Raw genomic sequence first — 19760 nt, 5'->3', positions numbered from 1 at the left:
GTTCAAATTCTAGTCAACATGAATTATTGAATATGCTGACCAAATTTGCTACACCTATACTTATCAAAAGTATAAATGAAGACAGTCCTCTTTAAATATTGTTGAAATTACATATTCATGCTGATATGAACATGTACATAGTCTTAAATGCCAAAATGTATTTTTACAATCAGAGCAGTGAGTTAGTTATTTGTCCAAAAATTTATTTACAGGATAAAAACTTTAAAAATCTGTCAGTTTTATTATTCCTTGTAGCTTTTAATATGCTTATTCAACAGCCAATTATTTTGAATTGGTACTAATTGTGATAGTTATTCACAGGAAAAAATGAATTGTCCAATTTTTTTCACTTTTTTTTTTTTGTATCATTTTAAACTTGAAAAAAAATTCGTCTTTGCTGTGAATTCTTTAAATGCTCACACAGTGAGTGTCACTTGCTAAGGGTTATCACAGCTAACTAGTTACTTTTATCACAAGGAAATACAGACATCATCAGGAGCTCATGTACACTGGGAAACCATACACAACAGGAGCAGAACCAATGAGGTACGGCAGCTGACATACCTCCCTTGCTGCTGGCAGGATATCCATTAAGGAACTAGGCTTGTCTGCAGCCAGCCAAGTGGACAACAGACTCTCCAAGAACCGATCAATGTCACGGTCAGTCACATCCCACAGGTTGGATACAATACATGGGCTGCCATAAAAACACACAGGGCTGATAAATTTTTGTCTCTGATTAAGATATTAAAGTTTCCAATGGAGACTAGGTATGGGTAAAGATGCAACATAAAGTCTGAAGTTTTATTTTCTCTGTTTCTCCTTCATATAAAACCATAATTAATCCACTGATTTAGCAAAAACTGATATTCCTTTTTTGTGTGTATTTTTTCTATTTCATGTCTTGGCTATAATAAATGCTTGATTGAGCAGTAAACAAGAAAATCACTCACCATCCTGACAGGAAGTAGTTCAGCATGATCCCAGAAGCCTCTAATTGACCTTTGACCTGTAGACGACCACTGCTACAGCCCATCAGAATGGTTGCAGCTCGACAGTTGACCTGCTGAAGGTCATCGCCATGGAAATATTTGCTGCCACTGCCATGACCACAGTAGCTGTAAAGAGATAACATCTATAACTTCATTATCTATTCAGTTTTGTTTGCAGTGTCAAATGTATTTCTTTCACATATACACTGTGATATTGTAACACATTATATATGCTTTTGTAATATTGTAAAATCAATCAAATAGAGGTAGGTGTTAATCTATAATTATATAGTTCTAGATTAAATATTTTATACAGCATCAAAAATGAACTTTCCAATGAATACAAGGAATATTTTCCCAGTTTAGCTTTACCCCATATCTCACTTTCAAAATTACAAAATTAAAAGGTAGATCAAATGTTAAAACTGAAATTTATATCTTACATATATGGGGGTATATTTTAAACTGGAAAAATAATGAGAATATTTTTTTGTGATGGCAATAAATATCTTGGTCTAATTTCTGCCCACATAAACTGAAGAAGCTTGTAGCAGCTTTGTTAGAAACTTACAGCACTAAATCATTCCGGGTCAAAGCATCTTTGAACTGTTCAGCTGAGGGTTTCTCTCCAACAAGCCCCTTCCATCCAGGCTCTCTGCAAAATAAGTTGGTAATCACTTTATGCCATCAGCTATCAACTTATGTTTCTAACGCAGTGGCCATGTTTCCTTTCACTGTTCCTGTCCCCCTGCAAAATCTTCATTAAGAGATGTCTACGGTTAATTGTTAATGAGCTATAATTGATCTGTGATTTAAAGACATACTAGACGAAATTTTCTTGACCAAGTTGTACACTAAACAAAGTTAATATTTTAATAACTTGGCCCTAATAATAAGCTCCGAAAAATCTTTGTAGTGACCAGAATGGAAACATCACTGAATATTCCATATACATATTCATTTTATTTCTGATTTTATCCAAGTACATTTGTAATGACTCTGAGTTGTGAAAATGAATGATTCATATTATTTTTTGCATTTCAATCTCATCTTTATCATCTTTTTTAACACAACAGGATAGTCATTGGATTCCTTTCCAAACATACGGTGATATTTTTTTTATGCTGCACTTTTTTATAAGACAATGAAATAAGACATGAATATTTCTGACTATTCCACAGATGAATCTTCAGGACCGATGATAAAAATTTGATTATTATTCCCAGGACTACAATTCAGAGCAAATAAAGCTAAAACAAGATGAATTTGCTTGACATTATCCCCTCCGCTCCACTGTTTAAAAGAAAGACACACAATCATATATATATGTTAATATTACAAGTTTGTCATTTGGCATTTGGTCACGGAAAGGAAAGTTAATACTAATTTTGGTTTATTTTTTACTATGTTACCATGGTAACAGAAAAAATATTAAACATAAAATGCTGTTTGTAGCAAAAGTTACAACTAGGGCACTAACTTAATATATACCGGTATATCAAGTTTGTTAAGTTGAGATGAATGGTTTTGAAATTATATCCCAGAAAAGCTCTTGGATGGATGTACAGACACATGCATGCACAGACAGCCCAAATCAATATCCCACGTAAACGCGTTTTGTGGGGGATTATAAAGGTGATTGTGTTGAAAACTTACTTTCAAGTCTTTCTAATTCTAAGTATGAATCTATAATATCACATTGTATTAAATCAGTTTTAAGTGCAATAATTGGCAATGATAAAATCTGTTCGGGTGTAGTTTTTCTCTCCCAAATTAAGCATAGAAATTGAAGGTTTGCTTGTGAAGTTGCATCAGCCATGAAGTTTCTTTTCTACAGTCATACACATTTGCATTTGGAAAACATTATGTTTCATATCTTCAGAATTGTGAGAATACAGTAGTTTAATACCCATAAGACTTATCAAAACCAATAAAAGAAGCTATATTTTAAATTAAGGAATGAATTTACCAGCACGGGAGTGACTTACTTTTGAAACCAAGCCTGAAATGTCTCTCTTGTAGAGGACAGATTGCCGTCCGGATCCAGAAAATAAAATGTCTGCCTGCTGTTGATTCCTCTCTTGTATATGGAGCCCTTGTCTGCCTGGAGGAGAGATAGTTGAACACACATGTGATAGAAAGATGGAACCCGAGAAACTGAATTTTTCCTCAGTATCGGTATGCTTTCCCAGGGGAGATGTTGAATAGTCTGAAATAAAAAAGACAATATAAAATAATAATACATATTCAGAGACCTCTCTTCTACAAACTCATGTTTCAATAATTTTATAAACAACTATCATTGTGAATAGAATATTTCAAGTAAATATCATCAAATTTGTATGGTTTACTGGGCTTTTAACCCTTATCAACAGCCTTGGATAAATCAATGTGGAGACTACACTGAAAGTCATGCAGGAAGTCCATCAAATACTATCAAAAGTGACCGGTTTTTTTTTGTGTCCAAGGACACGTCCATTACAGAACAGGTTATGACCTGAAGTTACTCTACATATACATTTTATGTAAAGTCCACACATAGTAACAAGCATACCTAATTTTGTTGAACTGTCCTAAAATAAGCCATGAGCCAAGGAAAATTACTGTAATATTTCTGTCACCCCTGAAGTACATATTTTCTGGTAAATGTTAAAATAAACAATTCTAATCCATGCTTTTGGTATATCATACTTATTCAACAATAAGCACATGCCTGGGAATAAGTCCTCAAAAATAAAGAGATACAGTGTATATGGCTGTTCAATAAAATAACATATAAAAACAAATAGAAATGCATTTTCATTGCCCTTTTAAAAATGTGCCTGATGATTGCTCCCCCACTCCTCCCCTCGAGTTATTTGCAGCATAAACATGACATGAATCACAAAATAAGACACTTTACCTTGTCAAGTACTAATATGACATGCTGTGGTTTATTGTCCTCGCAAGGTATTCCAGCATCCCTACACAGACTTCTGACTGAGAAAACAAGGTCAGCTATAACTGCAGACCCAAGAGGATACCTGGTCAGTTCAGACAATGCAGTGGTCAGATGTTGGTCAGATAAGTTGTCTCCAGACTGAAGTAAAACCTACAAAGAAAAAGACAAGGCTAATGTACTCATCTATAGAAAAAAGACCTTTTGCTTCTATTGAATACAAATACAAAAGTATAAAAATCTATACACACCCTAAGCTTGGCACTGGACACTACTGCTCCAGTGCGCTGCTGTATTTCAGTCTGAACAGACTTTGTTAGGGTGGCTAATTTCTCTCTGTCCTGTTCATTCACGCATATACTGCCTAGTAGTAAGACCTTCCAGTGACCCAGCCAGTTGTTCTCTATACCGTCCAGCACACTCTACAATTTACAATAACACTTTAAATATAAATCATCATCATAACATATCTAACTTCCGGCATTATATTTTCAAAATAGTCCAAAATGATTAATTACATGACCTAACCAAAAATACTGTTTCTGATATACACTTGATTGAACTCATCTTTTTATTTTTTCTAACCTGAAGATTTTAGGGGCTATTTCTTTGGAAGGAATTAAAGATCTGGTACATGACTTTATGTTATAATACTATGGTGTGAAAGTGTTCATGAGATACCTTTTACACAATCTTATTATTTCTAAAGTAGTTAAGTATGACCCTTATGAACTTTGACCCTTTAATCTTAACCAATGACCACCAAAAATATGAAGTAATACTATGTGAACATGAAATAAAAGTGTTCAGAGGTTCTTGAGAGATACAGTACACAAGTTGTTTCTAAGAACTGACATAAGCATGCTATTATTATATAATGCCATCCCCCTATCCTTACTAGTTGGAAAGTATAATTATCATTCATCAGAGAACAAACACATGTATGTTTCAATTTCTGCATTCATTAACATATTTCCTTTATTAATATTGTTATCAATTTTTGGAATATGCAAAAGTCATGCTCAACATTTTCTTCCTGAATGTATTTTTTATCAACATGCAAAGAAATCCCACCACAAAATATGTTGAGGGATTGCAAAGTTTGAGTGATCCAAATATTAGTTGATTGACTGATACTTATGCTGTTTAACTATCAGTTGCTAAATTATTTCAATCCCATTTCATACTTACATGCAGGCGATCATCCAATCCTCTCCTCACTTTCCACCATTCAGCCTTCTTCGTCAGTTTGAGACTCTGTCGACTCTCCTCCATCACTGCTGTACACTCAGGTAGAATCTGCTGTCCCTAAAGACAATACACTAATAACATCACAATCTGATTGATAAGTCACATTACACAACTGGCAAATCTCTTATTTGACATGATACAATAACATTCTTTCAAAATTGTGAAATATATAATAATGCTAAATACAATTTAATTGTCAATATTCCACAGATTTTATTCTTTATCTGTAGCCAATATAGTGCCCTTGGAATCACCAAGGTTTTATAAACATTTTTCTTCTACACACAAACCAGGCACTAATGAATTGTAGATATTGAGAGCATTATGTTATATACAAATATGATTCCTTACCAGAAGACAGGAGATTCCTGTCAGACTGATGATGACTGGCTCCGAGTGTTTCTCAAACCGACTGACCAATAGTTGTGAGTGATGTGTTGGATGACTCACAACAGACAAATGACACACAACCATACCTGTAATCAAAGGAGATAATGATGTAGTTTAGCGCCATACAATGCACATCATGATACCCTTTGATTCAATTATTTTGATATGATACACTTGCTGTAAGTAATATTCAAATCTGACTTAAAAAGAAACATATCAAGTTTACTAAAATACAACATCTTAAAAGATCTCGTAGGATGTATGTATATTTTCAAAACTTCAAAAGATTTCATCAACACTAGATTATTTGTAGTTACATAAATAAATGTAGCACCAATGTTTAAAGGAGTACAAAAAACCAAAATTTTTTTTCATCATAACTACCTATTAAGAACTTTACTAAGGAATGGCTATGGAATGAGATTCGTTTCTACAAAATCAAAATTTTAGCGTTTTGAAACTAAATCAAATTTAGATCATAAATACATTTCACAAATCTACCGCAGGAATGCAATAAACACAGTGAAGTATAATTCTCATACCATCAGGAAGCCTCTCTATCATCTTTTGAAGATCCTGTTCAGATTTTGTAAATTGCAGACAATCTTGTTCAATCCTAAGCTTATCCAACCCAGTGTCCTCCTCCCTGCTACATTTGGCTGTTGTTTGTTCATAATTTTGTCCCACCATCCGTTTAGAATCCTTTCTTTGTATTCGATCATTCTGTTTTGGTTTAGGAGTCTTAGCATTAGAATTCAAGTTTTCTTTATCATTGAAAACTTGGCTCTCTGCTTCAGTTGGTTCCTCTGTCACTTCAATCTGCTCCACATTCTGATGGCGCTTCACCTTTCTAAATATCAATCATCAATTTTTTTTCTTCTTAAAACTACTTCACTTTTCTTGTCTAACATGAACACACATAAACTGAATAAATCAAAATACAAACTGAAAAAAGAATTACAATGCCTGAATATCTTTATAAGGATTTGACTTAGCTTACCAGATTGTATTAGACTTGTTCTAGTGGTCTGATGTTTATTTTTAACTAAAATATTAATTTTGGTCATCATTTATATCTGATACATAATGTACCTTTTACGTGATTGAAAATCCTGAATAAAACACTCAATTAAAACCAGGCTTTCGGCATGTTTCTCAGAGGGCTGCTCCATTGAAATACCTTATCAGTGATAAGACTCAATTTTGTCAAACATATCCTCATTTCTTTGCTGAAGTGGCCCCAAAAGAGAAATTATAGCCATTTAATAATTAAATATGATAATATTGACTGACCTGATTTTCTTGCCGGAGTTAACTAGAGCTTGATGACGAAATGTAATAGCTAGTGCTTCACAAAGATAGAACGCAGCCTTAAGGGGAGATGACTCAATATGCTGTAGACACTTAATGTGACAGATCTGACTGTACAGACCAGGCGACGGCATGTGGCGTACTTGTTGGAATGCTTTTTCGAGGGTGTCGACTAAGGAGGTGTCTAGCTGACGTGCTTCACTACTGTCTGTTATTGGATTAAAATCAAATGGTCAATAATTCTCACTGTCACGAATGAATGTTAAAATTTATTGGTCAATATTTCTCAATGTCAGGTAGACATGTTAAAATTAAACAGTAAGTATTTCTCACTATCACAAATGAATGTTAAAAATAAACAGTCAATATTTCTCAATGTCAGGTATGAATATTAAAATTAAACTGTTAGTATTTCCCAGTGTCACAAATGAATGTTAAAACTAAACAGTCAATATTTCCCACTGTCACAAATGAATAATATTAAGTATTACTAGTATAACACTATTTCTTTGATGATAAGGCCTGTTGCCTACATCAACAATACTGTCATATTTTATCAGTCTAGGTTTGTGTGAAGACCAAGTGATTACTCTTCATGCTGTAACCCCATATATTGTGTTATTTCCTCTCAACCTTCCAAGAAACAACGTACGATGTAAGCTGCTTTTCTTGGTATCTCCTGCTGATGTAATACTCTAAAATCTCACCCTGTATGATCTAGCATAAAATTTCTCCCATCCATCTGATATGCCCTGAGATATCACCTAGTATGTCTAGAGATGTATTTTGTGTCAACAAATTCCCTATAACCTGTATGAAGAGCTCGGAAATCTCACCCTGTATGACTGGCACTGTATTTTGTGGTATTTTGACCACAGGTTCATAAAAGCCGGTCATCTGTGGAATCTTGGTATTGAGAAGCTGTGTGGATCGCAAGACCTCAGTTGTCTCCCCTGAGGTTGACCCAGTGTCAGAGACAGATGACTCCTCTTTCTTTCTCCCTCGCCCTCTCTTGGTATTTGCTGTTGTGCCTTTCCTCTTTCCCTTGTCATCACCTCTCAATAATTCAATGGACTCATCCAAATCAAGCAGTTCTGTTAGCAGCAAACATGAAATACAAAACATTTACTGGTATAAATAATGGAAGTGCTGAAAATATATCTACTAATGAATGCAGAGTCAATTTTATCAACATATAGAAAACATCCCATGCACATAATTTGTGTTTGATGAAAAATCAATACCATACAGGAATAAGCAAATTCTTTGCCTGACAGCTGTAGGTAAACCAACATAAATCAACTGATATTCTGTCATGCATTGTTACAATGATTACATGAAATGAATGAATTTTTAAGAAATTTTCATAGTTTTTATCAATGATAATAACAAAAACATACCCTCAGCAGGGACAATGTTTAGAGCTGCTGGGCTTAAATTGTTCATCTGGTCATGCACATCACATACTGAAGGACTGTTTAAATTTTTCATGTCATTCTCCACAACACTCCTCAAGCTTGACTCCACATTGGGTGAGAACGACTCCTCTAAATCTAGTATCTGCATATCTACACATTCAGCCAGGTTGAATATTTTGTCCTCTTCTTCCTCAGTATTGTCCCTAACCATTTCATGTCCGATCAGTTTACGTGAGTTCTGGGCTGTCTGTGTTCGGCTTTTCCCCTTGACTAAACATTTACTTGTTGCAGGTTTACATTTTCCCGTTGTTTTCTTATTTGCTTTTGTAACACACCTTCCCACCTCCTCCTCATCAGAGATATCAAAACTGTACACATCAGTGGCAACAGATGCTACACATCTGATGTCTGAATCTTCATTCTTTCGCTCAAATTCAATATCTGCAACATTTTTTGATGACAGGCATTTATTATCTTTCTTACCCTGACGTCCTTTAACAATTTTGTCACAAACTTGATTTTTTTTGTTGGTTAATTTTGTTTTTCCTTCATCTTGATTCACTCTTGATTTCTGCTTACTATTGTCTTTTGTATCCATACTTGTCTTTGTAGTCTTAACACGACAAGGAATTCTCGATCGTCCTTTTTTGTTGGAATCATTTTCCTCTGTACATGTAATTTCTTTCAACAAGTTAAGTTGTGGTGTCTTCATGACTATGCTGTTGTCATCGCTTTTCTTCCTGGACTTTTTAGCATTTTTCTTGCTAGTTGTTTTTCCTCGCACAGACTTGACGTTAGTTTCCTCATCACTATCATCTAACAGATGATCCAATCTTGCCTTGCGACTACATACACTTCGAGGGGTCTTGAGAGGCATAGACACAGCCTCATCATTGTCAGTGTACACATATTGCTGACCACTTGGAGTATCACACAGGTCAGTTTTGCTCAGATTTGACCACTCATGTTTTGGTGTACTACTGATAGCTTCCTCTTTCAGTAACTTTACTCTTTTAACTGCTGCTTTCTTTGTTGTGTTTTTCTTGACTTGACTTGGGATGTTATTATCTGTCAGCAAATTATTTTTTCTATTTCTCCTCTGGTCACTTTCAGTTTCTACTTCCTCAGTATCCATATCACTTAGTGCTGTGCTAACATTTGAACAATCATTGATCTTGACCTTTGACATGGATGAAGTAACTTGTGCCATGTCATCATCATTGTAGAACAGATCTGACATGGCTGAGAGGTTGGTGGCAGAACAGTTCCCTGATATAACCTGCTGAGAGGTGTTGAAGAGTGAGTCACATTGAGACAATACTTGACAGAGGCGAAGATATGCCTCTAGTTGACTGACATAAACAGAAACCCCAGGGACCGTCTCACAGATTGCCAATCCAGATGTGGCTACACTGGCACACAGTTCCAGATCTCCAGAATCTGAAAAAATCTGTGCCTGTTTTGTCGTCACCTCCAAATAAAGCTCCTTGAATGACAACTTATCTACTTGAGCTGTGATCAGTTTTGGTGTTACATTAACGTCAGTCATCTTTTTCTTTTGCTTTCTTTTCTCTGTTTTGCTGTTTGTCACTGATGTTTCATGGGACATGCAAGACTCACAGATATTTTTAATTTGTTTTAAAGTATCTGACACTTCTTTATCAAGACTGACCTGACAATGTATTACCATCATTCCCACATGTAGGACACACAATGACATCCATGGATCTGTACAGACATCACAGTATTTCTTTTCTTTAATGTGCTCAAAACACTTTGGCAGAACTAAAAGATTAGAAAGATCTTCTTCCAGATTTTGTACCAGATCCTCCTCACATTCAAATCCAAAGTTTTCCTCAAGTTTTCTTTTGACAGATTTTTCTGGTGGGATTTTTGAAGATACTGGAGATTTCATTTTCAATTGTAGGGAAAAGGGCGCAATCCGATCAAGTGTACAACTTTCTAAAACATGACGACAGTCCAACACCGTGCTTGTTGCTTTGTCAATGTTTCCGGACAGATGGTGAATTTTCGCCAGCTCAATAAGAAACTGTATCGTCCTGAAATGAAACATCAATGTTCATATAAATTTCAGGCAGATCATGGGAAAGTAAAACTTACGACCCTATCATTTCTCTTACCCAGGACAGGTAAATCCACACTTTTTGCCAAAAAGGGATTTCCTTGTCTCACCCTACGGTTGCAACAAGATACACATGCTCTTTTTACATTCTGAAAACAATTGACTTTTATGAGGTCACACACATGCATTAGTTTGTCTGTTCCTGAAATCTTGTGTTATCATCAAGATTGAAACCCATCTTCATCCACAACTTCTTCTTTAAATATGCATAAAATATCAAAAGTATCATTTTATAAGACGTTTTATCAGCTTATATACTAGAATTATATTATGTGTAAGATTAAACCACAATATGTGAATCGTCTGAGGCATGGAAATGGTCAATTTTCATACCCTGTTCACATGTTTTTGTTTACACACCATACATTTCGTCTTAACCAAACGAAGAAAAAAGGGTAAGAGAAAAATTATCAATCACCCTTTTAAGGTGGAGATAGGGGGATCTCAACATTCAGAGAATGATTATTAAGCTGTCAACCACGGGGCTTGCAAAATGTTGACAACTTAACGATCTCCTCCTTGGGTTGAGATCCTCCTATCTCACCCGAAAGAGGTGAAAGGTTCCATTAATCACATATCTGGACAGTGATTGAGGTCATTTAAGTTGAACACACATTCTACAAAAAATAAGTCTTGACAAACAAAATGTCATTCATTCATTCATTGAATTTGTCTGTTCACAAACTTCAGGTCAAGGGTGATCATAATAGACAATTTTTATTGTATGTAGTAATAACAAATGAAACAGAAAGGGGACTTTATCTCCACCTGTATAGGTAGAATGCTACATACCAGTAGGGTAAACAGAGATGGTGAGACAGTTGCCAGCCCTCTCGGAGAAAGCATCTTGCTTCCCTTTCCTCTCCAGTCAGACTATACAGCTTACCAAGGTGTAACAGAGACTCCACCAGATCCTCTACTGCTGACCACTTGTCTAATGAATTGCTGCCTGTTAAAGAGTAACAAGTGGTATAAAACTTCCCCCAAAAAATTGCTATTATTTTCAGAGCAACCTGATTGATAAAAAAAACTTTTACAAAAGACACAAAAACAAGCTGTTGAAAATCTTCAAGGCTTAAAATTATTGCCCCAAGAACAGCTAGGGTCATTATGTGGTAGGTTTCCCTTGTAATTGTTCAGATGCTACCTCACCCATTGCAAGCAATCCAGAGAAGTTAGAGTAAAGTGTCTTGCCCAAGGACACAACCATATCAGCACAGATCTGTCCATTTCTCAAATTCCTGAAAATCACAAACTGGCATAGGTCAAGATTGTTGACCCACACACCTCAGAGCTTCAAAACCAATGCAATAGCATACCTGAAAATTCATCTGTTGTAAAGTTAAGGAACTCCTTCCCCAGAATGAGTTGAATAACACCTGTGTGCATCCTGATGGCATCAAGCGCAAAGTCCAAGGAGTACATGCTCTGGTACTGCTGCAAGCAGTTGGGAAGTCCCAGGAACATGGACATGAGACGCTTGGCAGTGCCTTCAGCAGAACACACAGATCGAGTCCTGGACTCTTGAGACTCCAGGAAGGATATAACAGAGGTCAGTCTGCTCATACCAAATTCCAGCTATAATTATAACGTATGAGGTCAGTAAGGTCATACCAAACATCTCGATCCACAAATTCTAATTTTAAAGTAAAAATCATGAAATACGAGAATTGACTAATTGGAATTGGTTGTGTAATTAATAAGCTAAGGATTATACTAGATTATGTAGACGACATTACTGAGATCAATTCATTGAAACATTCAAACTTGTTAGTAAAACTAAGCCCTTATGAATACCTGCTTGTGGCAGTATGCCTGATAAATATGGACCAACATGGACTGTAGAACCATGTCCCTCTGTGGTCCCTGAAGGTCAGCCAGCCGGTCAGCATCCTTTGGCCACTGAGGTTCAGTACAGCTTTTTTCTGTTTGTCCCACCAGAATGCGTGCCTCCAACATCCTAATATCCAGGGCTGACCGGTCTAGCGTAGGGTGTTGGTCTACTAGTTGTTGAGCAAGGTAGAGCACACGAAGCTCATTCTTGATCTGTTCAGAACGAGATTATTTTCTCTTGTTTTTAACTCTGTGACAACTTTTAAAACTGGAAAAATACTTTTTTTTCCTTTAATAATTTTTTTTATTTTTCCAAGATTTTACATGGTAGATACGATGTACACACACACACCCTCACACATCAACACCCTGGTGCACATATGTATTTGGTAAATGCATGTCTTACAAAACAAGATTATTTGTAGTCATACACTCAGCAATCTTTGACATCATCATCATCATGTGATTATATAAACATGTTTATATATATATGTTAATTCAACAAAAAAAATGGATAATAGAAAGAAGTATGTTAATCAAAACTGTATTAATTTGTCCCATTTTTTCCACTCATTCTCAAATTTACATTTTACTTTTTTCCACTCATTCTCAAATTTACATTTTACTATTTTTGTATCATGTAATTATCTTTGATGGGCCTGTAAGTTTAGTGAGTGGTGTAAGCATGTCATCTTGTAAATATACTGCTTAATAATAATTATCATTTCATTGTCTACTTGGTTACCAGGGAGCTAGGGAGCTAAAATCAATTGAAAAATTGGGGTTTTTTTAGTTTGTTTAGAACAATTCAGAGAATTCAAATTCATATAAATTTTTGATTGAGTGTATTCTATTTTATCACAAGTCATTTGCTTACTCTTCTAGAAAGTCGCAGTATACTGGAACACAGCATCAAGGTTGTCAGAAGGATACTGGGGTCAGTCCTGTTGTCAAGACAATCACTTCCTGTTAGTATCACTTCCCACAATGCTAAGGCTTTTTCCAGTTTTTCCATAGCAACTGTTTCCATGGCAACTGTATACATAGCTGGAGATGGAGGTTTTAGTGAGGAGCGGGTACCAGTATCCTCCTCTGGGTCTACAGATTCTCTGGTAGACATGTCACTTGTCATCATCACCTCAGTCATTGGCGACATGGTATGTGACAGGGCAAACATCTAGTTTAATAGAAAGGCCAAGTAAATTATTTACAGGTTTCCTATCCAAGTTTGTATTATTGGTGAAACATCTAGTTCAACAGAGACCAAGAAAATAATTTGTTGGTATTCTATCATAGTTTGTATTACTGTTGAAACATCAAGTTAAACAGAAAGGTCAATTAAAACATTTGTTGGCTTCCTATCCCAGTTTATATCACTTGTGAAATATCCAGTAAGGTAGCAAAACCAATTATTAACATACATCCAAATTAGAACACTCAGAATTGAAAACCAGATTTTTCAATCGAGTTGAAAAATTACAGCTATTTTGCACATGATATGGACATTTCAATATAAATTAAAAAATAAATACTTTTCTCCTTGACAACTGATACTTACTACAACCAGTCTGTTGCACTACTACTTAATCGTGTGTTCTACAATACTGAAGACTTTAAACTGTTGTCCAGAAGCTTGTTATAACCCTGTAAACACATCTTACCTGATGACACTGGTTCTCATGCTGTATGATGTAGGACCAGAGATAGACTTCCGCCAGCAGTACACTAGACATGGTATCCTTTGACTCTGACAGTAGCTCTTCTGCTTCCTGTATGTAGTCTAGTGAAGACCTGAAAATAATCAAATTTTTTTATCCTTTAAAAAAGTCCTTATTTATATCCAATTATTTTTCACACACAAAGCGTGCCTTTTCTGGGAACATTTAGAATAATTGATACACACTTACTTGTCCTCTGTGATCCCTTTCATCCAAAACAATTGACCAATGTCTAAGAGTGCCCTGGCCTGGACAGTGAATGTTTTTGAGACGGTCAGTATCACTTTAAGTATGGCCACCTCCACCTCACTGTAACTTCGCCTATTCATAAAAACAATGGCTTTTCATTTATCAAGTGCTGAAGTAGTTTAAACTTTACAAACACGCAATTGTTTGGACCAAACATGGCAACTGAATTAAAAAAGTAGGGAAAAATTACATAAATTTTTTTCTTTTTTTTTTTCTAACGTGTAAGCAAGAGTAAACTTGATGTGTCATAAAATATATTTATACCTATTGTTTCTAAATGCCAGTAACTCCATGCTAAGTAAGTCAGTGATGTCTAATTTCGTGTTTGGACATTTTGTCCACAGCCGCTCACCTAAAACCCTGCAATTCAGAACAGACTCATAATTTAATCTGACAAGTGAACTCTCTAAACACTGATAAGAAACAATTGTACATATCTGTCATCAAATCAAAACCAGTGCTCAATTTATAGTTAAATACAGGAAATATATTGTCAAATGCAATGCAATTAATTTAAATCTAAACACAGAATATATAATGTCAGCAAATTAAGATAAAGTCAATTAAACTCTCAACACAGATATAAATACATTTTTCATCAGATCAAGAGGCAGTCAATTAAAATCTCAACTCAAGATACTGATTTGTAAACAAATCAAGAAGAAGTCCGTTAAAATTTATGGATATATGTATTATATTAAATGAAGCCTGTTTAAATCTAAGGATACGTATTTGTCAAGAAGTTAGCTCGAACACAAGATAAATATATATTGGTCATCAGCCTGATATTAAAGTCACACAAGGTCAAATCTTACATCTGCTTAACACTGTTGATTCCATTTTTGATGGCTTCTTTCTTTGTTCTCACCCAGAGCTTGACAGCTGAGGTCATATGACTAGAATCTATCATCAAACAATGCTGGATTGTTTCCATGGCACTTGGTAAATCACCACTTTTTTTTTGACAATCTGACAAACACTCATACACCAGCCATAAGGAGACCTGTAACAGCAAGCTGGGCATGTAAAAAGTTCTCTCCAATTAGTATTGTAATGCATGATTTCCATTTGATTACAGAAGTTTTAAAAACTTTCTTGATCAAGTTTGATTCTGATTAACTTTGCAACTTTGAGTAACAGCTTTGGAGCATCAAATGTGTATCAGAGAAAACAGAAAATATCAAATTAAAAACTGAAATTTCTGGTTATTAGAAAGTGTTCATTTCAAAATTCTAGCAATTTCAGCAAGAAAATTTTGAATCAGAAACATTAATTTATTTTCAGCAGACATTTGACTCTTTGTTGGAAATCAATCTTTCCAAAATATTTAAATAAACTTCAAAATTCAGATATAAAAATAAGTCTTGCTTGGCCGACCTATGATTTCAAACCTGTAGGGTAAGTCTCACCTCCTGTAACCTCTGTTGTGTGAGTGACGGATCTGACTGCACCCACTTGGTCAGCTGGTGACATGAGATGGTGTAGAGTTTACATGCAGAAGAGTTATCTCCCTTGGTAGAATACAAATGACCAAGTTTGGACATTAGGTAGCCTGAAATGTTAAAATGGAATAGAAATAGCACTTCCTGTCTATTAAATAGACTGTTTCCCTTTCCCTTTAGTTGAAAACATCATGGCTTATTTCAATATAGGATAAAAAAATTTAACTCTAGTTTTTCACATGCCTATGTAACTGATGTAGGAAGCAAAATTGGAAAATGCAGGAAGGATAATGATAAGTGTTGATAAAATCAAGATGCTTCAATAAAATCTTAATCAATAAAATTTGGTACTGAGAAAAAGATGTCTTCATTTTCTAGAAAAACTTGGTAAATTGAATTGAACAAAGTCATCCAGCTCAATAGTGGAACAAAAGGCTTAATTTCCATATGTAACCCTCCATCATCCAAAGAACCATGGTACTTGCATACAAAATATGTAAGGTATTATTGCAGGCTACACCAGCATCTCTCAAGTTATACAAAAGGATCTTGCAGATCTTAGTTCCCAATAATTAAGAAATTGCATCCTACCACAGTAGTGTCGTTCTTGGTTAAGTTTCTTGGCTGACCAGTCCAACACATCAGTTTCCAATATTGTATCGTAATGACTAGACAGCTCTATCACAGCTTCCATGAAATACAGGTAAGATTCTCCTCCTGCAAATAAAGCATAAATAATTATTTCACTTAACTATATGTATAGTTATTTATAATTTACATTGATCAAATATATTCCTAAGAAATAACCATCTATATTATACCATCGTTGATGAATTAACAATTAATCTAAAAACAGAAAACTTTACTTTGACACTTTCAATCTTTAAATAATATCCATTAAAAAAATCAAACATTTTCTTTTAATTTGAACATTCAAATATGCCTGCGTGTGCATATTTTAAGAAATAATTTAAATAGAACAATTTTTTTCCTTCATTTTTTTTATTTCTTTTTATCTTTTTGGAAGACATTTCTCGTTTACATGAACAGACCCACCTTGAGTGTCTTTCAGGTATTTGAATAAGATCCGTAGACACAACTGTATATGTTCTACTGATGTCAACACCTGTTTACCATGGTCAATATTGGATGAAAACAACACACCTCCAATCCTCAATATTTCATGTATGGTTTCCACAACATGAAGGGATGTGCAGCTTTCTACATGCTTCAGCAATAGAGTGATCATATCATTGAGAAATGCCTTGCAGCTCTGTGGCCATGATTTATAACTTTTGTCAAAAGTTCTACAGAAAATTTCAACAACATTAGACAACTGGCAGACAATCTTTTTCCCAAACTTTTCAGTTGAAGACTTACATAACAAATCAAATACAAGAAAGAGATTTTGGACAACACTGAAAGAGTCTGACAAGTGACTTGTCACTTTCTGTTGCGTTTCCTCCAGCATCTTTAGACAATCTACGACCTTATGTTGAAGTGATCTCTGTAGAATGTACTTGAAGAGTCCAAGGAAGACAGAAAGCAAGCTGCTAGCCTCATTTTCCATGTAGAAACCATCTGAGGTCCGTTTGGTTAGGATTGACAACAGATCTTGTGTCAAGTTAACATACATCTCAGCATCTGTTTGCATGCCTTTGTTTTCGTACTGAACTGTCACTCTGTCATATCTGACCAAATATAAAGTATATCTAAATCTAAGGGACATGCAAGAACTCAAAACTAGGAAGATTTCTGTTTGTATTATGTAAACAATATTCAGTCTACATAACTAACTTGTGTATTGTGACAAAAATAGGATTTTCTTCCAAAAATAGAACACTGCCCTTCAATTTTTGTAACTGAATAATTTAACAGATCTTAAATTTCAATACAAGTTTTTAAATACTTAGCAAAATGATATTCATCATTTGAAATGGGGCATATTTTGCTAAATTTCTAGTTGTACAGGAAGTACTTGCATTTGTGAATTCATGCCATTTTCTTTCAAACATACAGAAAATTCACAAAAACGTAATTAACAAAATCTACAATACATTAACATCAATGACAAGGTTTTAGTTGTTACCTGCTAAATGCCACCAAATATTTTTCGATAAACACTGAAACAGTAGATGGACCAAACAAGAGAGTTTTCAAGGCTGCATGTCGTAGTTTGAGAACAATATCTGGGTTGCCAGTCTCCTGATCCTGTTCCAGTTTGGCAGCCACATTCCACATATAACTGTATGTGTTATGTATAATAGTATCCAAATTTCCATTCTTGGCTTCAATGTTGTATAATAATTCCTCTCGTAAATTTTCAGCGATAATCAGCTGACTTTCAGGAACTCCCTAAGGAAAACAAAGAAGTTATATGACATTGTATGTAAACACTAGTTAAGAAGAAAAAAATAAAATTTAAAAATAATTTTAGTACTGTTCATTACTACATTAACAGGTTAACTCTGAGTGGGATGTGTTGTACTGGAAACAAATATAGACATGAATTACCTGTACAAATATAATGACATGTTATCATATCCTATTAAATGTTTGTATACTCAAAACTGTCTGTTGATCTTCACTGATATATACTTCATTTATAATCAGGCAATTGATTTTGGTAAAAAGAACATCCAAGTGGTATAACCTTTTGTGGTAATTTAGTTAGCAGATGATACAGAAGCTTTAGCACAGTCAATGGTTCATTCAGTTTAATCTCATCCCTCGCAACCTTGTATCCCAAGTAACAGCTATGGACAGCCTGAAGAAGACTGCTGGTTACTGCACTGTTGTTCACATGTGACACAGATGTGTGGAGGAATTTGACTGTGTACAATCCATACTTGGATTTGTCCTCTTTTTTAGTAGAATTCTTCTTACACAGCAGTGGGGCCAGGTAGTTCTAGATAAGAAAAAGGAAATCTCTTTGAGACAAATTAGACATTTTGACCATTTGTTACATTTGTTAAACATTAAAGTCATATTTCAGGAATTTACTTCACTACTTTAGGAATGGGTTCCATGGTTTTTAATTCAGAAAAAAAGTGCTACAAATATCAACATCTAAAATGGGGAGAAAACATCAAAACTTAAAGACATTTTGATGCAATCATAGCTAAAAGGTAGGTCTCTCCAATAGAGCTAAAATACCTAAAAAAAAAAAAAAAAAGCAACCATGTACATGTGAACCAAAAGCTCACTTAAATAAGTTGAACACAAGTCAGCAACATCAGATTTAAAAAAAAATCTTTGATTACCCTTAATTTAGGGAATAACACTTAGATTAGGGGGGGGATGGCTTTGCAATTAGGAAAGGGGTCATTGGTCAACAGGTGTACATGTTGTGATATGATAGAGATGTACAAGACATTGAGAGGGAAATACGACGAGGGCCGGGGGATCACAGTTTATAAGGACAAACTCATTGAAATATTCCCAAAACATTAAGAACATCACTACGGCAAATTCTTTCTCCATAAGAACATAAACTGTATGGGAAAGTTTGTCTGATCATGTATTAACTGCAAACACACTAAACAGCTTGAAAAACAAACTGGGTGACTATTAGAATGGACAGGAAATAAAGTACAACTAGATGTGGCAATATGTATAACAACCAGAAGTGAAATTTATAATTATAATAATAACTTTTATAAGGCAAGCGAAGAGGATCCCTAAAGGAACCTGAGCTGGAAATTAAGAAATCAGAAGTGGTATAGTATGGATGGGCAGGGTGGTTTTCATTATTTTGAAGTTGTTGCAGTATACACCACATGACATTTTTTAGAAAGAAATTGAAGAAAAATTAATTCAATATATAAATGGTAAAATGCGTGCCTGACTCATTGTATTGACAATCACTACAAATAAATATCGTCAGAATCAAACAGCATAACTTCAAAATACATGAAAAAGGCCTCGTTGAATCGACTATAAACAACTCGGCCAAATAACCTCAATGTCTTGTCCGATCGTTTCATGTTTCCCAGTCTGTAAATCAGAAAGGAAAAGTTGTCCAGCCATGTCCACATGGATATAGCTACTTGGAAATCCACTGAGCCGATTCTAA

The 19760-nt window shown here is 34.9% G+C and overlaps 1 protein-coding gene across 1 annotated transcript; it reads right to left on the bottom strand.

Moving 5' to 3' along the window:
* Positions 1 to 492: 492 nt before the first annotated feature.
* On the bottom strand, positions 493 to 19714 carry LOC132555621 (uncharacterized). The gene is made up of 26 exons (XM_060219968.1): positions 19646 to 19714; positions 18339 to 18593; positions 17775 to 18040; positions 16742 to 17376; positions 16277 to 16402; positions 15653 to 15795; positions 15059 to 15246; positions 14508 to 14603; positions 14184 to 14315; positions 13938 to 14067; positions 13154 to 13453; positions 12241 to 12489; positions 11763 to 12021; positions 11236 to 11392; positions 8283 to 10360; positions 7719 to 7976; positions 6865 to 7090; positions 6114 to 6421; positions 5533 to 5657; positions 5122 to 5238; positions 4182 to 4352; positions 3895 to 4083; positions 2981 to 3201; positions 1564 to 1647; positions 954 to 1118; positions 493 to 697 (listed from the first exon to the last, which is right to left on the bottom strand). Exons 1-26 carry the CDS (start codon positions 19712 to 19714, stop codon positions 493 to 495), a joined length of 7152 nt encoding a protein of 2383 aa, XP_060075951.1.
* Positions 19715 to 19760: the final 46 nt, after the last annotated feature.

This window comes from Ylistrum balloti, unplaced genomic scaffold (assembly GCF_031769215.1).
Source record: "Ylistrum balloti isolate Yb309-2 unplaced genomic scaffold, AGI_CSIRO_Ybal_v1 Utg370508, whole genome shotgun sequence".
Classification (NCBI taxonomy): domain Eukaryota; kingdom Metazoa; phylum Mollusca; class Bivalvia; order Pectinida; family Pectinidae; genus Ylistrum; species Ylistrum balloti.
The sequence above is the reverse complement of the archived record's forward strand: the minus strand, read 5'-3'. Positions and strand labels throughout refer to the sequence as shown.

Bases quoted from the DNA above. Each gene is read 5' to 3' on its own strand.
- LOC132555621 (XM_060219968.1), bottom strand. From the start codon at position 19,714: ATGGCTGGACAACTTTTCCTTTCTGATTTACAGACTGGGAAACATGAA. The intron at 12,490-13,153 runs GTAAGCAAATGA...CGTTCTGAACAG, and splicing joins TACTGCGACTTTCTAGAAGA to ATCAAGAATGAGCTTCGTGT. The intron at 5,239-5,532 runs GTAAGGAATCAT...TATTGTCTTTAG, and splicing joins CAGGAATCTCCTGTCTTCTG to GGACAGCAGATTCTACCTGA.